Consider the following 20,771-nt stretch of genomic DNA (forward strand, 5'->3'; position numbering starts at 1 on the left):
CTCCAGGCCTGCATCTATCCTTGCGCCTTTAACTCTGCTGTTAAACCCGTCTTCCTACCTTGCTTCTGTTCGTACAAATATCCATACTGCATTTTTCCATCTATCTTCTCTGTAGAACGTAAACAAACTACACACATCCCAACATGCTGCCATGAGGGTGAGTGGTTGCCTTTATTGGATTTGCTGGATTTGCTGTGGATCAAACCTTAGTAAGCGCAGACTGGCAAACATTAATCAGCTGACCTCACACATATGGTCTGAGCGTCTAACCGTGGCCAGTCTCACGCCGAGTGGACTAATGTTCATCCACCCCATGCTGCTGATCACTTCATCGTTGAACTCACTGTTAAACCTTGCTTTTAGTTTAAGTTTTATATTGTAATTTCTGAGGTGGTCGCAGAGATGCCGAGACAGCCTTATGCTATGTGATGTTACTGCAAATATTTAGCAGCTAACCACAATGTGAGAGATGAGAGTGATGGATGCTTTTTATAGTGTATAATATAACTGTAAACGTCAGCATCTGCAGTTTCCAAGATCAAGGCGCACGATAAATAGAGTTACTGCTGTTTCCCAAAAGAAAGAGTTGATTCTGAAGTGCCTGAAACCAGTTGTCAGTTCTTTCTGTTTACTTCCTGCCCAAACCTTTGTAGGTTAGGAACTAATTTGCATAATGTCAGCCTGTCTTTATTGGCTGTCCGTGGACATTGTGTACTATGACTGTCAGACACGTAGCTTTAACTGAGGCCTGGAAGAGATTGGTTTACATTTAGCAGACTAATTTGTCCAAAGTGAGGATAAAAGAACACTTCAAATCATCGGAGTTGCAGTATATAAGTGCAGTTTTTCTTTTGAGCATATGGAGAGAGTGTGGCGTACAGGTGGTTATCAAGCCCACTCAACTATTAGAGCAAACACTGGATTGCATAGTGTTTTCCAAGAAGTATGGGGTGCTTTTAAAAATGTCTCTGGTGTTGGAGAGGAAAAGAGTGTCACCTACAGGTGGTTTGCCAAGCCCACTCACTTGCATGAAGCAGATGTAGAATTGCAATGTTTTCCAGAAAAATGGAGTGTTTATTAGAAAGTGTCCGGTGCTTATAGAGAAGAGAGTGTGTGTGCTTGTACACTCGATTTGTGGACAGAAAGAGGATGTTTTCTTCAGTTCTGTGAATGCCGATTCACTCTTTGCACTCACTTCAATGGACTTTGGCTAACACTGATATGGTACAACCATGATCATTGTTACTGTTCCTATTATGTGTTTACAAGATTTGAGGAGGCCTTTAAAGTTAAAATTCAGATATGCTTTACTATTTGGTTTCCAACTATAGATGATATGGGCAAACATTATGGGCTCGATTTTCAACGATCCAGGCACACAATTCTAAAGCGCATGGTGCAAAAGCATTAAGGGTGTGTCTGAATCCACTTTTGCTAATTTAAGGATGGAAAATATGCTTTGCAGCACTGCGTATGGTCTAACAGGGTTGGGCTTATTCTTTTATTCAGGCTTGTGCTTATTCTTCTCTATGAGTTATGGCTGTGTTTGGAGCATAATGTGCATTAAACCAATCAGAGTCTCACCTCATATTCCATTTAAGAGTCAGTTGTGTTGCGCCATCTATCCGCTTGTTAAGTGTGATGTCTTGCGAAGCGGCTTTCGGGTCCAAGTGCTCTGTTCAACTGAATGCGGAGACTCATGAAATGGTAATAATAAACGTTTACAAAGCGATTTAATACTTTCGAAAATCATGATCGCAATATATATGTCCCTGCCTAATATCCGATGGCCAGAAAGTGATTCATTTTTTTATACATTTTTTAAATTTTGGTATTTGTTATGCAGCAAGCCCAGAGATTGGTGTGTACACTATGACTTTATATAAATGTAAGTTTAATGTGTGATAGGAATAAAACGTGATCATAAACAAATGATTTCCCCACTCAAATGAATGGCGGCTTGGACCCGGAAACAGTATTACATACGTCACAAACACGTCACCACTTAACAAGCGGATAGTGCATTTGCAATTTACGTGGAGGACTTTGTAAGAAAGAAAAACTGAACGCTTCACTAGTGAGAAAACAGTTAAAGAGACCATCTGCAGTGCGAGGATAAAGAACCAGCCTCTTCCATTCAGCCTCTTTCTCTTTTACTTTTTATTTTACTCCTTTACTTTCATGGAGTAAGGAAACAGTGTTGTAGGCACTCTGCTGAAGACATCCATTAGCCTACATATTTAATTTAGTTTGTTAAGTGCAAAGATTTGTTTCAAAATTATTTCTAAATTCAGTTCTAATTTCAAGCAAATGAATAAATGAACAATAATAACATAGTGTGGTAAAAAAAATGAGTTATATCCAAACACAAGTCCTATTCTTATGCCCCTTATGGCAATGCATACACCTCCAAAGCCTGACAGATGGTCAAATGTAACCTTGTTTTTATGAAAACAAATATAAATCTGCATATAATAAATAATCAGCTAATAACAATAACATTATAGAAATGCAAATTGTCATGAATTAACTGGGAGGTAGTGGTTTTTATACTTATGTAGAACATAATTTTTGGAACATTTTAATCCTTAAATTTTTTTCATATGTAAAGATATTTGTGTGTTGATATATGACCTGTGTGTATTAAGCAATGTGTACGTGTTTTGGACCTGCATAGGTGTATAACTATCGTGCTTTGCACTGTACTTTCAAACAGTTTTTATTTGGTCAATGGCACAGTCTATCAGTTCTTTAAAATAGCAACGCACCAACAATGCACCTGAACACACCTTTTTTTTTAGACTGGAAAACCCATGAGTCCACAAAGTGGCACAAATGGAATTGCTATTTAAACAACATGGTGCAAACATGAAAATTAAGGTTGTGCTGGTATGAAAATAGCAACAAATTCTACCAAACACGTCTTGCGCCATATTGCACCTCATGTATGAAAGGGCCCCAAATCTCTATTTTTATGGCTGTCCATGTGGAAGGCTCAAGCAGAGCAAAATAGACATATTTTCATAACTTAATAACATTTTTAGCATGAAGAATATGCATGTAAAATGTAAATTAGGCTCTAAAGAAAACATCACAAACACAGTCTGTCAGCAGTATGTTATCTGTCAGAGGATTTGACAAGGAAAATTGCTTCAGACTATGATATATAGTCTATATATTTTGTGACTTGACTCATTTTTAGAATGAACCGGATTTTGCACCTTAGCTCACTTTGTATTGTTTGCTATTTTCCAGAAGAGCTTCTATCAAACTGTTGTAGAGCCTATCAATATAAACAGTACTGTCTCAATTTCAAACTATATCATTAATAAAAATATTGTGAAATAGTTTATAAATATTGTACACACAATATACCACCCGGCTCTATTTGCAACATGCTGTAAAAAGTTCTAATCACAACAGACTTGGCCTTTATGACCAATCAGAAAAAAGCTGGTTCTCAGAAATGAGAGCTTTAGAAAAAAAATGCTGAAATGTATATTGTGAAAAAATAGGCCGCTGCAAATCAACATTCTTCTAACAACATGTGCAACATATTTCCTGTGCACGTCTGGATAGAGTCATAACTAGCTGGTTAGCTTCTTCAGAGATGGACTGTGCTATGGTAATTAAGTGAGTTACTTTGAAGCTTTGGAAACACAACCCAGTATAGTGCAGTGACATATTTTAGCTGACTCACTCGTGCCTTTCTGCAGTGCAGAACATCATACATATGTCTGCTAGATTAAGGCCAAAGGTCACAACTGATAATCCAAATGTGTGAACCTGAAGTGGCTGTGAATAACTTTAGGTTACGCACATGCTAACAATAACAAGTCAAAAATGCAACAAAAGTAAACTTTTATTGTCATGTTGGAAAAAAATCCTGTTGATTTACAGATCAAGATATCTGAAAGCTGACTCGCGTTTCTTTGAATTTTTTTTTTTTTAATTTTCCTTTACCCCCTTCATTCATCATGCATTCACTAATAAACAACTCCTGAGTTGTTCCACTCAAATTTCAGCATTATTACCGTTTGATGGATATGCGCTCTCTACTGGTGTCATAATAGTGAGATGTATGAGTGCTTGTCATACAGTATCTATCTGTTCTATAGTATTTTAAGCCGTTCATTTAGTAGTACTCATTCATGTTTGTGTAATTTGGCAATTATTCAGAAATGTGATTTTGTGATCAAGTCAGGCACTATCAATCATTAATACAAAGGCAAAAAAATAAGACACAAGTATGTTAGCTAAATCTTTCCTGATTCCAAGTAAATAGTTTTAAACTATTTTAAGCAAATATATTCCTTTATTGTTTACCTTACAACATGGTACATTTTTACTCCACTCTAAAAGTGCTGGGATGTTTCAAACTAAATTTGGGTCACAAAAAATAACATTTTCAACAGCTGTGGTAAAAATGTTAAACAAATTAATTTAACCTTATCTTCGGGTTGAAACAATCCAGCACTTTAGGATGTGTGTATTTTGTTTTAAAGACCCCAGAATTATATTTAGGATGATCTAAAACATAGGTGTCAAACTCCGTTCTAAGAGTTTAGTTCTAACCCTAATTAAACACACCTGATCAAGGTAATTAAGTCCTTTAGGGTTGTTTGAAACCTACAGGTAGTTGTGTTGGAGCAGGGTTGGAACTAAACGTTGCAGGTCTGCAGCCCTCCAGGAACGGAGTTTGACACCCCTGATCTAGAACAATTGGTTGTTTTTTATATCTAATGAGCAAATCAAAGTTATTTAGCCAAATTAGGCTTTTTAAAATCTACTTAAGATAAAATTCCTTCATAAGATAATTTCATCATTGTAAAGCTAGAATTGTTGACCCATAACTGTCTGTTCTTATGTAGGTGTTGTAGGTGTAGTAAACAAGATCATGATCCATATCCCCTGTCGATTTGAATCAACATTGTATCATTTAAGGCTCAGCTCACTGTAATGTTTACAGTAGTGTTGTAGCATTGAAATTTTAGTGAACCAACTTCAGGAGCGTTTCCTATCAGATGGTGTATCTCTGACCTTTGCTTTGCTCGTCATGAGTGCCCAATTCAGTCCACACACTCATACTCGGCGTAAACACTCACACACACACATGCGTGGTAAAAAGATGACGATCAAGGGTCGTAAACCCACCCTTCACTCCGCCCCCCACTTGAAGTTAGTGCGCTGTCCATATAATACACATGAAATTACACAGAGGTTCACAGTTATTTTACAAAAGATAAGATGCCTGAAGCAACTAAAAATGTTCTACCAGGCATTTTTGCTTGTTACAAAATCACATCCATTCCTCCCAACCCCGACACCAACCCAAGCGATTTCCTATTCACAGGTGAATACAACAATAGCCCAAACCATCATTCACGTACTGTCCCCCACCCCGAGCCCGCCCAAAGACAAGAAGAAGAAAAAAAGTCTCAAAGAAATCCTTAAGAATCCTTTTAAAAGTTCCTTTTAATTCCACGGAAAATCAAGTTGTGTCTCTCTGTCGTAATTTTTTTTCTTTTCTTCGTAAATTCAAGTCTCTCCAGAGAACTGAGCAAAGTTGTACAGTCCCGCGTGTTGCAGTTCGTGAATTGGTTATCACAACCGATGACTTCTCACTCGCAGGCTTGTGAAGGGCAGCAAGACGTGTCCTCCGGTAATCCACTAATACACAGTGTTGTGTTTTCCCCAGCATATGTTTTAGCATGATTTATTGGTGTCTGTAGAAGCATACAGCTTTCATCTCATTCTTGCATTGGTAACATTAAACCTTGGTAATGGAGTAAGGCATAAAATGCAGACAACAGAAAAAAATATTCCTCTTTTTCTGCTCATCATAGATGCTGTTTTCTGTGTGTTCGGTCGCAATGACAGGTTTCAGAAAAAGAAAGTCTGGTCATTCTTACCAATCCCACGCCTACTCTACAGAGAGATCTCATTGAACATTCACATAAATATTACAATCTGTCCTGTCTGCATTGGTCAGCATTCTAATTCAAGTCAAAATATGCCAGAGAAATCAAGTAGCTGATCAATGATTTCGTGAGTTATGTGCAAAATATTCTTTCAGATTTATTTGACACTGAGGCCTTGTCTACACAACCTTTTTGCGTGAAAACGCAGCTTTTTTCCTTCTGTTTTGGCCACCAACACTGAGGTGATTCGCTAACTATGTGGATATATTTGAAAATGCTGTTTTAGTTGTGTGACTCAGCCGAAGGCGAGATGGTGTATGATGTTATACCACCTTGTTTTGGCTACTTTTTAGTTTGAATCATTGCTAATGTCAGTTTGTATACTTCAGAGTGCATTTCTTCGATGGGAGATGTAATGCTTACTTGCAGTGAATGTTATCGTTTTCAGACGTTTCATTGTGGATGAACAATAGTGTAGACGGAGAGCAATTTTAAATGAAAGCACCATTTTCAAATGTATCCAGTTTATATGAACACACTTATTTGCTCCTATTAAAATTTACTATTTTAAAAATAATTCTAAACATTCCTCTAATAGCTTATATGTTTTTCCTAATGTCAAACACATTCCATTTTTTTAAATAACCATTTGTATAGGCCGAATTATACATTAGACTTCAGTCCAGCACAAACATTCAACTTTAGGTTTCTTGACACCTCTTGACCAAATTGTTCCTTGCAGGAATCCTCTCGTCATTTATTAGTCTGTAAATACAAACTAAAATACCTCTAATGCAACCTACCTGTCTCTTACAAATGCTTGAGAAATTAAAGGTTGCATTAACAACCCACCAAGATATGTGTATGAAAAAACCTTTCATATACATCTGATAGACTAGCGAACTTTCATTCAAGTAATTCAAGACACCAAAGACTAAGTGACTTTGTTTTCAACATCATCTGTGCAATCATTTGGAAGGATAAATGATTGGTTGGTTTAACCTCATATCACATTTTTCAATCAATCCTGATCTATCACTTCACATAGCGAGACCAGATACAGTACTTTACCTTTTCATAAGACTGATCATAGAAATTATAAGGGCATGAGTTATTTTGTGCAATGCTATGAAACAATTTATAAATGAATAAGTAAACAGAGTTCAGAGAAAGAGAGAAAAAAAACATAAATAAAAAACAATAATTTACAGTAAAATGTAACTCAGGGAAAACCTGAATAGGCCATAATTCACGCAGATTCATTCACATTTTCAGTCAGCTCCTTTCATCTACAATCCCTCTGAATCATCTTGAGAGGAAAAATATTATTTCTTCTGGAAGTTCCTTATTTTTCTACACACTGTCTTAATTCCTGCCTGAGTCACAGGAAGGATTCAGCCCAACCAATTAGGACAAATTATAGGAACTTTGTCTTTTTTGTCAGCCTCATTCATTCCCAGAGGCGTATGCTTGGCACTCTTTCTCAGAAAATGTTAAATCTCAAGTTTGTTTTCCCTTAAAGATAGGGTAATACACATGCACATTGAGTATTTTTGAATCAGTAGTTCAAATAATATAAATTTCTCTGCCAGGAGTGCAGTTGTTCACAAGGCATGAATACTATTTTTGCAAATCTTTGATTTGAGGCCCTCAGGATCCATGTAAAGGGATACACATACTGAGCCAAATCAAAAGGTAATGTTTGTAGCGATCAATCATAAAAAAGCCATTTGACATAGCCTTCATACATTCACCAAAAAATATAACACCGGCTTGGCTGATCTGCAAATTTGCACCACCCAAATAAGAAACATATGGTTCTTCAAACCAGTTTAGAGTTGATTACCAAACCACACATTAGCTTAGAGCCCATTTTCCCTTTAAAAATCATTAAGGTGACAGTAGATGCTTATTCAATGACATCCACCCCTTTAAAGCATCTTAAACTGAATCAAAGGCCACAACAGAACAACTCTTAAAGTTTGTCCATGTCTCCATCTTTAAAGACCTCTTATTCCCTCCCCCAGGCTGTCCACTTTTCAACCATCCAGAAGAGAAAGAACAGAAAAAACTAATAAACAACAACAACAACAAAAAAACATAATGAATGAACACTCATCTTCACATGACACAGTAAGGCTCACGGGGCAGTTGAGGTGGAGTTCTACAACAGGGAGGCAGGTGGGCCAGCAGACCCTTCTTCAGGTCCTTGTTGAGGAAAAAGCAGATGATGGGGTTCACACCTGCCTGGGCAAAACTCATCCACACAGTGGTGGACAGATACCGGTGCGGGATGGTGCATGCCTTCACAAAGACCCTCCAGTAACAGGCCACAATGTACGGGGACCAGAGCACCAGAAAAAACAAGGTAATGACATAGAACATCCTGCCAAGCTGCTTCTCAGCCTTAAACTCCTCCATGCCCAGTAGGCGTCTGTTCTGGTTGTGCAAGTTCTGCCTTATGCCCAATAAAGTGGGAGGCATTGGGCCACGGCCAAACCCAGCTATCCAGTTTGCAGCCGCCTGACCGGTGGCTCCAGGTCCATGAAAGGTCCAGTTTTGGCTGATGGCTGGAACCATCTGGACCGGCTTCATCTTTCGGTGCTTGTATTCAAACAGCAGGAGCTTCATGTACACCACATGAGTGGCCAGGATTAGCACAGCCAGCATTAGCATGAAGCCTAGCGTGTCGTTGGCCTTGAAGTAGCGATGTTCAAAGATACATTGGTCCTCCTCACGGATGAACTTGTACGTGCCGACGTCAAAGACAGGCGGGAAGGCCATGGCGACTGACAGTGTCCAGACCATACACACCACCGCAACACAGGTCCAGAAGGTCATTCGCTTGGAGTAGAAACGATGGTGGGCAATGGCCATGTAGCGTGTGACACTGATGCAGAACAGCATGAAGGCAGCATGGAAGCAGAAAAGGACGGCCATGAAGGCCACCACCTTGCAGCTGAGCACGCTGTAAGTCCAGGCCGAGCCGTTCTTGATGGACACCAGCACGAAGGGAAAGCAGACCGCTGAGCGAATGGTGTCGGCGAGACAGAGATCCAGAAGAAAGTAGTATGGTGCCTTGTGTAAGGCTCTGTCTCGTAACACCAACAGGGATACCACTAAGTTGCCCACCAGGCTGATGCAAATGATCAGGCCTAGAAGGACGAGTTTCACATAGGTGGAGACGGCAGAAGAAGGTGCTCCACCCATCACTCCACCTGTTGTGGACACCACGGCCGCCAAGGGGTTCCCAGGCCCATCGCTGCTTGCGTTTCCGTTGGCCATACCTTTTGCTGCTGGAATCGCACCCCTCCTCCTTCAACTCCTCCTTTACCTCCACTTCCTCCACTCCCTCCTCCACCTTCGCCGCCTCCGGCTGAGCTGTCGTCCGTCCTCGTGGTTGCCTTTCGTTGTTGTCTCAAATGGAAGGAGAGAAGCTTGATCTGCATTGCCCCATTTTGTACAGTTCTCTTTGGAGCGTCCTTTCAAATGTGCCACCTCTCTTGGCCTCGACACCTATGAATAAAGGACAAAACATTTGTTACTGTTGTTTTCTCACACACAAATGCTAGTTTTTAAATGCCACAAACTCTACTGGCTTTCAGGGACAATTTAGCATTTGTGTAATGCCTGGGAGAAAGTTTTTAGGTCAAGAAGATTGAGCGAGCATAAAGTGATACTGATGCTGAGGGAAAAAATATTCTTCTTGATACCTTTAGAAACACTTTTTTTAATTATTATTTTTTACTTTGAAAATAAAACATGTAAAGTTATTAGTCAACTGAGGAAGGCACATATGTCCAATAGCAAACTACCAGTGTATATAGCGTTCCTAACTAAACTGAAACTTAAATGACTTAAATGAGAAAGGTTCAGGTTTCAAGCTAACCTAATTATGACGCATTATCACTCCTATAAAAGATAAATAGCAAGCTAATGTTAATGCAGTTTTGGCCTAGATGTAATGATGTAACCTTCGATTACATGTTCGTTAAATGTGCTTAAGGTAAACTGCAACTGTTTTTCTCATGTTCACCAGGTTACACCACCCTCATTCCTGTAACCACAGCATATGCTCTCAAAACAGTTTCTCACTATTTTCTAATGCTTAAAGGGGTGTCATTCTAGCCAGACAGAAATAATAATAAACTTGCCACTTCTAGAAAATCTGTATGGAAAATAATGCAGGGTATGGAAATGTTTTAAAGGTTTAATATATGAAAAAACAAAACAAGAAATACAGCTTTGATTAAACCGAAATCACACCAGCCCACGTGCGTAGTTTAGCGTCATGCCGCATGAAGAGGCCTTACTGACCCGGTGTTTTGCACAAGTTGCACATCTTCTCTAAAGTGCTTCACTTATAAAAGCTCATGTTTTACACTGCTCATAATGTACCCAAGTTTAATAATTAATTTGGGGTATTTATAAGCTAGAGTTTCAAACTGTACAGTCTTAAACCCTGGATTGACATCCATTTTTGCATATTTATAGTGTCAATAGGAGCTTCCCACCCATTTTCCTTACTTCCTGTGGCTCTGGTATTCTGTGAAAATGTAACATCAGTTTTTTGGGGAGGTGGCCCAGGAGCGCAGTCGACAACCACTGGGTTGTTTAAAAAAACACACACTCAAATTCGCATAAACACAGTCAGTTATGTATATTAACCGAAACAGGTGGTGTTTACACACTGTGGGTATACATCAAACAACATGTAAAAATGAATTTAGCATAATAGGTTTCCAGCACTGTGTGAACAGCCTTGTGAAATTGCAGTCTCACACTAAACCTTGTAAAGAAAAAAAAAAACACTGGCTCAGCTCCGAGTTCAGTACCGCTGTGAAATGTACATTCATGAAACATTTATTTCTAAAATGAATAAATATTAACGGTTTTAAATGAAAAGCAAGGCATACATTCATATCTGTCACATTTCAAAATATATAATATAGGATATAATAATAAACAAAGCGTCAGTTCTTTCTTAAGTTATGTACTTCCCAAGTCCCCATAAAATTAAATAGATTTCTTTGGGTTACTGTGAATTAAAGTCTTAAAGTGGAAGTGAAGCAGTCAGTGATGTTTACATTATTTTGTTAATTGATCTCCACTTTAATGAAAAGATATTAAGCAAATTCGATTATTGAGTCCATTTTGCAGAAAACAGATATGTTTTGCTATAGTTTTAAGAGCTAGGGCACCGCCATCTTGGAATATTGCTGTATCTGACATTGGGTTGGTTCTGTTTCCTTAGCTAAACAAGTACAACGGAAGTAATGGACTGAACACGGAGATGGCAAAGCCTAGTTTACTCCCAAAGTTGTGGGTTTGGAGCTGGTGCAAATACAAGCATCAGATGTGTGTCTAATATAAAAAATATATTTATTCTATTTTTCCTTTTCCCCTTTTAAATTACAGATTGTTTGATGCACTTTGGTCCACTTTCTGTATTACGCTGCCTGACTGGGTTTCAACAATTGTTTCAATGAGGTTCGATGCCAACGTAATGAAACAGGTACTTTCACTTTTCACTACTACAGCCCCTCTTTTCATGTTCAAACCAAACAATTGCTGTTTCTCAATATGCGTTCTTCAGCGATCTTGTGTTCTCGTCTAACGTCATCATCAACTGCCAAAGCTCAGTTCTAAAATTCAAGAATAGTGGATGCGTAAAAGTTCCCAAAAGTGTTCTTGATATCGAGGATGCACTGATGCAGACTTGAGCACAAAATTTACTCGAAGTCCCAGAAGTCATTGCGGCTGAATAAAGGAAGTGGGAAGTGCAGTGTTTAATGTAGAGTTATTGTTAAAATTCAGAAATATAACTTGTCTCAGGAGTTTCCCTAAATGACACTGTGAAATTAAATATTACCAGGGAAATCTTTATAAAGAAAAATAAACACATTAAAGGTGTTTATTTGATAAAAATTTTATTAAAGTTACTTTTTTTTGTATTGTGCAACGTTTATTTGTAAGATATTTATGCATAGTATATATTATGAAAAGAGGAAAAACAATAAATAGTTGTATGTTTAAATCATTCTCTGATGAAAACGTATGAAGGTCATGTGACCATCAGAAAGAATGCAGCATCTCATTTCTCACAGGACGCGTTCTCCTTTCTTGCGGTCTCCCGAGTTATTCCGAGATAACTTGGCAAGACCGGTCTCTACAAAAACACAAGTCCGTTTTCTGCGTTCTTCGAATTGAGAAACAGCCTAAGATCGCCACTGTTTTTCCTAAGATTGCTGCTGGTTTACCTAAGATCGCTGCTGTTTTTTTACATGGCATTTTTCTACGTCCTTCATGTTGAGAGATCGATTTGAAAAGGAAAAATGCCTTGACATAACCCACAAAAACGTGACTTAGTAAAGCATAAAGTCATGTGCTTTAATCGTTACATTAGCCTGAATGTAAATCGCCTCGTCAGGCACAGCTAGACCAGCATGAGAGTGGACCAAATCTCATCAAATGAAAGGTATTAAAAAATAGTAAACGTTTAACTATTTTTGTATTTATTAGACAACTTTAATGCTTGTATTTGCACCAGCTCTGTGATGCACGTCCAAAACCTCACGCATTGGGTTAAATTAGGCTTTACAGTCTCAGTCCATTAACGAAAGAAACCAGGGAATGAAACCAACCCCATGGTGTCAGACACAACTATATTCCAAGATGGCGGTGCCCCTGTACTAAAAGCTATTTAGAAAAACATGCTAATTACTTTAAAATGGTTTCATTAATAGTTTAATACGTTTTCATTAAAGGGGTGGTCCACTATGATATCATATTTTAAACTTTAGTTAATGTATAATGTTTATGTGTCAAAATAAACAACATTTTAGAAATATGTTTAAAGTTCAATGCAAAGGGAGACATTGGCTTTTACAGAGTTAGCTTAGCGAAGCCAACAGTGAACAAAGTTTGGGGACTACAAAAAAATACATCCGGGTTAATGAGATTATAAACCCTTCAGGCTATGAGCATACACCCTGCACCGCGAAGGGGCGTGGTCAGATGCATTGTTATAGCAGACACGCTTCCTGGTGACATGGAGCCGATCCACAAATCACAGCAAATTATGTTAGCTGACCAATCAGAGCCTCTTGAGGGTGGGCTTTCGGAGGAACTGGGAAATATGACAGTCGTTTTCATGTTAGCTGAGTGGCTGCATATAATCAAAGTAAGATATATGAAAAAATAACGCAATTTTTTTACGAATGAAGTATGAGCACATTGCTTAGCACACCATAAACACAACCAAGCTGTGAAAATACACTCTGGACCACCCCTTTAAAGTGGAAACCAATTTACAAAATAATGTAAACTTGACTGACTGCTTCACTTCCACTTAAGGTTATCTATACACTAGTAAAGGGGTTGCCAAACTTTTCAGCCCGCGACCCCTAAAATATCATTGTCAGTAACTTGCGACCCCCATTTTTCAAGGTGGTTATACTGTAAATATGTAAACGTTGCAGACACAACTATAGGCATACAAAAACATAAGCATATGACAACACAAAAATGCAACAGTCTATTAACCATATAATGTTTTTTTATAGTCATTTATTAATTTCATTACATTTTAATATAAAAATTAAAGTCGGATGGCTGATTTTATTTGTATGTTGTTGTTTCTTTAACGCAAGTATTAACTATCTTCTGTGTATTAGGAATAAAATATGGTAATTTTAATAGTTTAATAAAATTTATTTGAGTTTTGGAAATCACCAAGCGACCCCTTGTCATTGTCCCGCGACCCCCCCAGAGGGTACCGACCACCACTTTAAGAACCACTGCACTAGTATGCACCAAAACAACGAAAAATATCATATTTTAAAGATAACACAATTTTGATAACATTCATAGCTGCCCACCCACAAAAAAATGGTAAAGCAGCAACTCAAATCATCCACCTATTCATAAAAATACTATTTTCTAGGGATGCTCCGATTGATCTGCCATAGATCGGAATTGGCTGGTAATCACAGTTCAAGACTCAGTTGATACTCTGTAATCTGGCCACTCACATGTACCGATTGCAAGTGTTCACTAACAGGTTTACAAGCAGGAGAAGCTAAAATGGATCTTCCTATGCATTAAATATGCACTACAAACTTCTTGATTGAGACGTTAAATCATTCTTCTATTATTTGCAATGTTTCCAAATTGTTTTGTTTGTCATTTTTCTTAATTTTTTAACCTGTTTTATCTATTATTTTTTTGTAAAGCTGCTTCTGACCATGACATGTTATAAGAGACATGTTTGAGGGATTAAATGCGGCATTCTTCATTTAACTAAAGTTATATAAAGCTTGAAGTATCAGAATCGGTACTTTATATCAGCCGATCCTCATGATGAGTTATCGGTATGTGGTATCGGCTCCAAATATCCTAATCGGAGCATTCCTACTTTTTTCATATGGTGAATGGGACGTAGTACCCTATATAGAGGATACAAATTCAGACATTTATTCATTCATTCATTTTCTTTTCATCTTAGTCCCTTTATTAATATGGTGTTGCCACAGCAGAATGAACCGCCAACTTTTTCAGCATATGTTTTATGCGGATGCCCTTCCAGCTGCAATCCATCTCTGGGAAACATCCATACACACTCATTCAGACTCATACACTATGAACAATTTAGCCTACCCAATTCACCTGTACCGCATGCCTTTGAACTGTGGGGGGAACTGGAGCACCCGGAGGAAACCCACGCGAATGCGGGGAGAACATGCAAACTTCACACAGAAACGCCAACTGACCCAGCCTAAGGTTTGAACCAGCAACCTTGCTGTGAATGTGAAACGACAGCACTACCTACTGCGCCACCGCGTCACTCAAATTCAGACAATGTACAGTAAATATGCTTTCCATAAGGGTGAGTGAAATCTAGTTTTGCATTTAAGTCAACGCAGACCACAAACCATAGCAGACCCATTTGAATTCTATTCGGAGAAGATTTGGATACGCGATGTTTAGAAAGGCTCAACATTACTGTGGATGTCATAAGCTCTCAAATATGGCTTCAGTGAGATGAATGGCTCTGATCGAGATGTGATATAAACAAAACACTACTGGCTTTTTTTTTTTTTAAGGGAGAAGCTTCTGTCCTGTCTTCCAGGAAATTTCCTGACATACTGTATTGTAAGAAACATCCATCCAACAGACTGAGCAACATTGCCTACATTATGTCACTTCAGGGAAGCTTTAATAACATTTATATTTTAAAGAACAAGCGGTTTCATTTGTGTCCACCATCAGTAAACACAGATCGATCAATAATCTGCTGAATGGGATAAACAGGGGTCCTGTAAGCATCTGCTGTGCCATGCTGAGGAGCATCTTCTGCTTCCCCCTTAGAGGCGAGCAGATCAGCTGTTTCCACCACACGCTACATAGCATGCCAGCAACTAGTCTTTCATGGTAATTACCTCATTGTTGCTAGGCTACAACGCATCACTTTTTATGTGTTCAGTATATAGGCATGTGGACCGGGATGCTGGGGCAAGGGGGAGGTAAGGCAATGGTAAATCGTTTTAATCAACATTTAAGGCTGTAGCAAATCTTCAAGGCAGATCTTTCGAATATACAGCGACGTTATTCCACAGCTGCTGATTTCTGTCTACTTTTTACCACATTACTGGAAGTTACGCCTCATTTCTGCTCGCATATGAAAAAGCCCCACCCCTGGTTGAGGTATTTAGACAAAGGCATGTACACTTGTCAAACAGACACCATGAAGTGTCGTAGAACAGCTAACTAGCACATTCTGTCAACGCTGTTGAATTCAGGTGTATACCATGCGGTGATATTGCCAGCATTTAAAGAGACACTTGAGCTAGCTTTCACCAGCTAACAACCTCTGGTAAAGAGAAAGCTATATGTAGATGACGGCTGATGACAAAGTCACTAGTACCTTAGTTCAACAGGAGATAGAACTGCGCCGACCCATTGTTTTAGAGCAGAAACACTAATTCACTTGTGTCACAGCAATTACAGCTGCTTGTTGCTAGGCTACAGGGTCCTTCTGCCTTGTGCGGTGTATGTGTCTTTGTAAGCCTGAATGCAACTCAGAATTGTATGCATCGAGGTGAGGGAAGGGAAGTGTCACTCATGAGGAATAATCAGCCGGAATGGAGACTCGAGCGAATGTTTCTGTCATAGAGAGGACAAAATGTTACAACCTCATATCGTGACAACCTGTTGTAATTGGTTTGCGAATTGTACAGCTTTGTATCAGTTAAAGGTGTTATTTGAATAGGCAGTTTCACTCTGATTCAGTTTCAGAATGGTAGTCTTAGCATTGATATCATTAAAATGTTTCCGATTGTTGGGTAGAGATAGATCGATGACAATTGATATTCAAAGTAATTTATCAAATGTACTACATGCATGTCATTAAACTTTATGCAACTGAAAAGATAAAAGGAGCATGAAACCAGAAGAGTTTTCCCAACTGCTTAATGTCACAATTTTCTCGTGTAAAATGGAGGTATGTCGACCTGGTATTGGGGGAAGTATTAACGTTTTTACAGTGCGCAGATATGCAGATTTTCTCGATTCGCGTGCGGATTGTTCCCACAGTCACTTTTTTTTTTTTGGCTCTGATAAATTAACAGCTACACAAATATGCGGCTTATTTGGATGCGTCAGAGCTTCATTCATGTCACCTACATCAGTGAAAGTTCACCTCTCTCTGTTTTCTCAGCTCTAGATAGACTCGTGGGAGAAATGCACGCATTCCAAAGAGGGCGGCTGAGAAGTTTCATTCGTTCAATGAAACAGAATTTACCCTCCTCCACAATACTTTTGAAAAGGCCTTTGATGATCAGTCTCTCAGATATTCAGTATCTAATATGGGCTATCTGTCTTGAAGACAAACTGGTCTTGATGTTAATGAATTTAAATGTCCCTCGTGGGGCTGTATGGTAGAAAAGACCCCCTGGGGCAATGGCCCTCTCAGTTTTTAATTACACAGCAACACAGTCCTTTTCCTAAATGCCTGTTTATCACTATGCACTGCAACATTATTATACTGCAAAGGACATTATTTGTCTTCAAAAATGAATATTGATGACTTCAATTAAATATATCTGTACTAATATTTCATGCCTCATATTATCTAAAAACATAATAATACAGACAAAAACATGAGGTAATCATGCTGGATGTGATTAAGCAGATAATTATTAGCTAAAGTGTTTGCTTTTGTGCTTAAATGTTTTATTAATATTGTAAGACATTCTGCCAGAGTTACTTACAGCCCTCCTGTAAATAAAATGCTGGGTTATTTCTACTCGAATTTGGTAAAAAATGAACAAACCCAAGCGTTGGGTTTAAAAATTAATCCAGTTGTTGGGTTGACACAACCTATCATTTTTTTGTATACGAGTAATTTACATAATGTATTATTAAAACAAAGAAATTTGACTTAATTTGAAATGAAAATAGATTTTCTTAGACAAATTAAATTAAGGAAATGATAAATGATTAAAAGAAATGCGTTATCACACTTGACAGCACACAAACAAACATTTTCCTTAAGGGAGGCCTTTGTGCCATTACAGTTGTCATCTCCTGGGTTATCATTATGTTGAATTAATTCTTCTGACTCTTTAATATTTCCCTCCAGAGGTTTAGTGTGCTCTTATCTCGCATTAATAGTGAGAAGGCCCTCGATGTCGTTGGGAGGAGTCAGATGTAAAGGGAGTTGGTTGGAGGTGGAAGGCTGGATAGCAACAGCAGTGAATATCGCTACCGTGGTCTCGGTGGGAGGAGGCGACGCGGAATTCACCAACCAAACGAGCCTGAATCATTTCGACTCTCCCACACCTATCGTTTTGATACGATAGAGAAAGAACAATGTGATCCCGTCGTTCGTGGTTAGCTTTTATAAAATGTTTCCTCTTTATCTCCATCATCTTTATTTGCGTTGCGCTTGGTGATGCGCAATACTGATGTTGAACCGTTTAGTGAGCTGGAGGCTGGTTTACAGCCGCGCGCGTTGTCGATGGCTTTCCGTGAGACACAAGAAAGAGCATGAAAATAATGAATTTCTTAGAACTAAAGACGTGACCCGCACAGCCAATACGCAAAAGAGCAAATATCCCGTATGGACACTGTCAGAGCGACAGTCCCAGACTGTGTTACACTGATATTTCGTTATCTAACTCTCTTGGGTGCGATTCACATCTTCTTAGATGCACTGAGGACTGTGACCTGCATGGTTATCATTAGATATCATGAAGAACTACGGCGCCCCCCCCCCCTCTCTCTCTGTGTGTGTGTGTGTGTGTGTGTGTGTGTTATTCCGTGCGCGCGCGTTCGCGTATGTTTGCATGAGGGACAATGAAATAACAAATAGGCTACATAAAACAGGCCTGCATTTCACTTCAGTACACAGTATGCGTCATGCCGAGAGTCATCGATATTTAATTTGATCATTGATTTTTAAAAAAAGTATTATTATGTATATCCTCGAGCGCCTATCCCATTATAGTTAATTATAAGGTTAACATCAAATAGGACATACATAATGTTATGAAGCTCTTACCTATAATTCTCTGTCTTCCTTCAGACAATGGATCTTGTGTCGATGGTAGGCCTTAACGGGACCTTGTTGTAAATATAGGGAAAATAAATAAAAAAAGAAAAAACACACAAAAACTTGCGAGTAGGTTTTTTCGTCCCGACACAACGCGTTCAGGGAATCGCACATGAATCCAAATTATAATCCAAGACGAATCTCGATGTCCTTTATGAACAACAGAGAACGAAAAAAATTAATGAATTAATTAATACAGGGAATGGTCACGTCTGACAAACAAGACCTGTTTGGCTGGAAAGTCGTTTGCTGAACGGTGTGAAGGATATTATGCCCGAAACTGGAATATTACACACATACGGGTTTTAAAAAACAAAAATATCGTTTCCTCTTTTTTCGTGTGCATGTCATGTCTTCGGGTTTTCCATAAAGCTAGGCCAAGCCTTAGCAGTATATTCCCATCACACGGTGACTAAATCAAGCAGAGTTCAATAGCACAATTACTCTATTTCTGCGGTGTTCTGTGGTTTAATCCTGAGACACGGCGTCAGTATCATTATCTTGTGCGCAGATTTAGAAGTGTAAATAACGACTGGCTCTCGCTACTGGGCTACAGGACAAGACGCTTCTTCCCATCTTCATTTTCTTGCTGGAGCCAAAGACATTTTCTCCCACGCCACAACGATACACATCTTATCTTCGACGGGAATAAATCCGCTTTATCAAGCATCATCCCCGGGTATATCCACTGGCATCAGCGTTGTCCTCTCACATACTGTAGGCTTTCTATGTAGAGACATGTACACAGTACATGTAAGCGCCCTATATATTTAAAATGCATATGCCTGGTACGGTCTGTGATGCAAGGCGCAGAAAAGATGGATCACACATGGCAATCAGACCCGATTCTGTCAATTCGCCGTGACCGTCAGTATCCCGGTGCCATCGTTAATTTTAGAATGTTAACGAAAAAAGAACGAAATGAAATGGGTTCTTCTGCGATGGTCAATTGGAAACAGCGGCTCCCGTCTCTGCGCTCTACCTCAGTTTTCTCTGGATCGGATCCCTTCGGAAACGTCTCGGGATTTTTCGGCAGCCTCATTGACGCTGTTCTCACCACCACAGTCACTCTCTGGTGCACTGGTCACAAACACAACTTTTAAATGGACAGTGTTAAAAAATATATCTATCACTTTTACTAACACGTGAGATTTGTAGATGTGAATATATTTTATTTGCATTTATTGTTGTTTAATTTGACAAAATATTTTATGAAAGCTAGATGATGGAGTGAGCTTGGTAGCCCATATTACACTCAAAGAAATTACTGTAAAAATGTTAAAATTTGCAATATGCATTATAACATACAGCCTAAGATAATACAAAACATATTTCTCCTTTACAGTTTACAAGTGTTTAGTTTTGAATTAATAGGTTTCATCATGCATGATTTATTTTAGGGTTTGAAGGGATAGTTCACTGAAAAATGAAAAATTACTCACTATTTACTCTCCTTCAGTTGGTTCCAAACCTTTTGCATTTCTTTTTTTGTTCAATACATAAACAATATTTTGAAGAAAGCTAAAAACCTGTAACCATTGATATCCATAGTAGGAAAAAAAAACAGACAATGGTCAAAGGTTTGCAACATTTTTAAAATATCTTCTTTTGTGTTCAACAGAAGAAAGAAACTCATAATGTTTGAAACAAGTAAAGGTGTGATTAAATTATGAGTTTTATTATATTATTATTTCTTCACCCTCCAACCCTAAAAAATATTTTAAGGAACAGTTCATCATTTATTTGTCCTTCAAACTTGTTTGACTGTTTTTTTAGGTTATTTTTAGCACAAGGGTGCTGGAAAGCACACACACACACACACACACACACACACACACACACACACACACACACACACACACACACACACATATATATATATACATACATGCACACACACACACACACACAATTGAATTCAGAATTATTTGCCCAACCCCCCCCCCCCCCCCCCGTTTTTTCCCCCCCTCAATTTCTGTTTAACGGCGAGAAGATTTTTTTTCAACACATTTCTAATCGTAATAGTTTTAATGACTCATTTATAATACCTGATTTATTTTATATTTGCCATGATGACAGTAAAAATATTTGACTTACATATTTTTCAAGACACTTCTATACAGCTTAAAGTGACATTTAAAGGCTTAACTAGGTTAATAGGTTAACTAGGCAGGATGGGGTAAGGCAAGTTTTTGTATTTTGATGGTTTGTTCTGTAGACTATCGGAAAAAAAAGTT

General features: G+C 38.5%; 2 protein-coding genes across 19 annotated transcripts in view; one reads left to right on the forward strand and one right to left on the reverse strand.

Moving 5' to 3' along the window:
- Positions 1-20,771, forward strand: part of foxp3b (forkhead box P3b) — a 47,200-nt gene that overhangs the window by 211 nt on the left and 26,218 nt on the right. For 11 of the 17 annotated variants that reach the window (XM_087264690.1, XM_087264693.1, XM_087264699.1 and 8 more), the window contains exon 2: positions 11,340-11,436. The gene's annotated coding sequence lies outside the window, so the exon portion shown is untranslated. Of the gene's footprint in view, positions 1-115; positions 158-7,948; positions 8,290-11,339; positions 11,437-20,771 lie in introns of those variants that run through there. The other 6 variants (XM_087264702.1, XM_087264710.1, XM_087264698.1 and 3 more) reach the window with 2 other exon arrangements.
- Positions 3,845-19,550, reverse strand: gpr173 (G protein-coupled receptor 173). 2 transcript variants are annotated; one of them, XM_087263820.1, is made up of 2 exons: positions 18,484-19,550; positions 3,845-9,437 (listed from the first exon to the last, which is right to left on the reverse strand). In XM_087263820.1, the coding sequence occupies exon 2, from the start codon at positions 9,204-9,206 to the stop codon at positions 8,043-8,045; it is 1,164 nt and encodes a 387-aa protein (XP_087119946.1). In that variant the 5' UTR covers positions 9,207-9,437; positions 18,484-19,550; the 3' UTR covers positions 3,845-8,042.

This window comes from Danio rerio, chromosome 8, assembly GCF_052040795.2.
Source record: "Danio rerio strain M-AB ecotype USA chromosome 8, GRCz13ab, whole genome shotgun sequence".
Classification (NCBI taxonomy): Eukaryota; Metazoa; Chordata; class Actinopteri; order Cypriniformes; family Danionidae; genus Danio; species Danio rerio.

Coding starts and splice junctions, on each gene's coding strand:
- gpr173 (XM_087263820.1), bottom strand. CDS start 9,206: ATGGCCAACGGAAACGCAAGCAGCGATGGGCCTGGGAACCCCTTGGCG.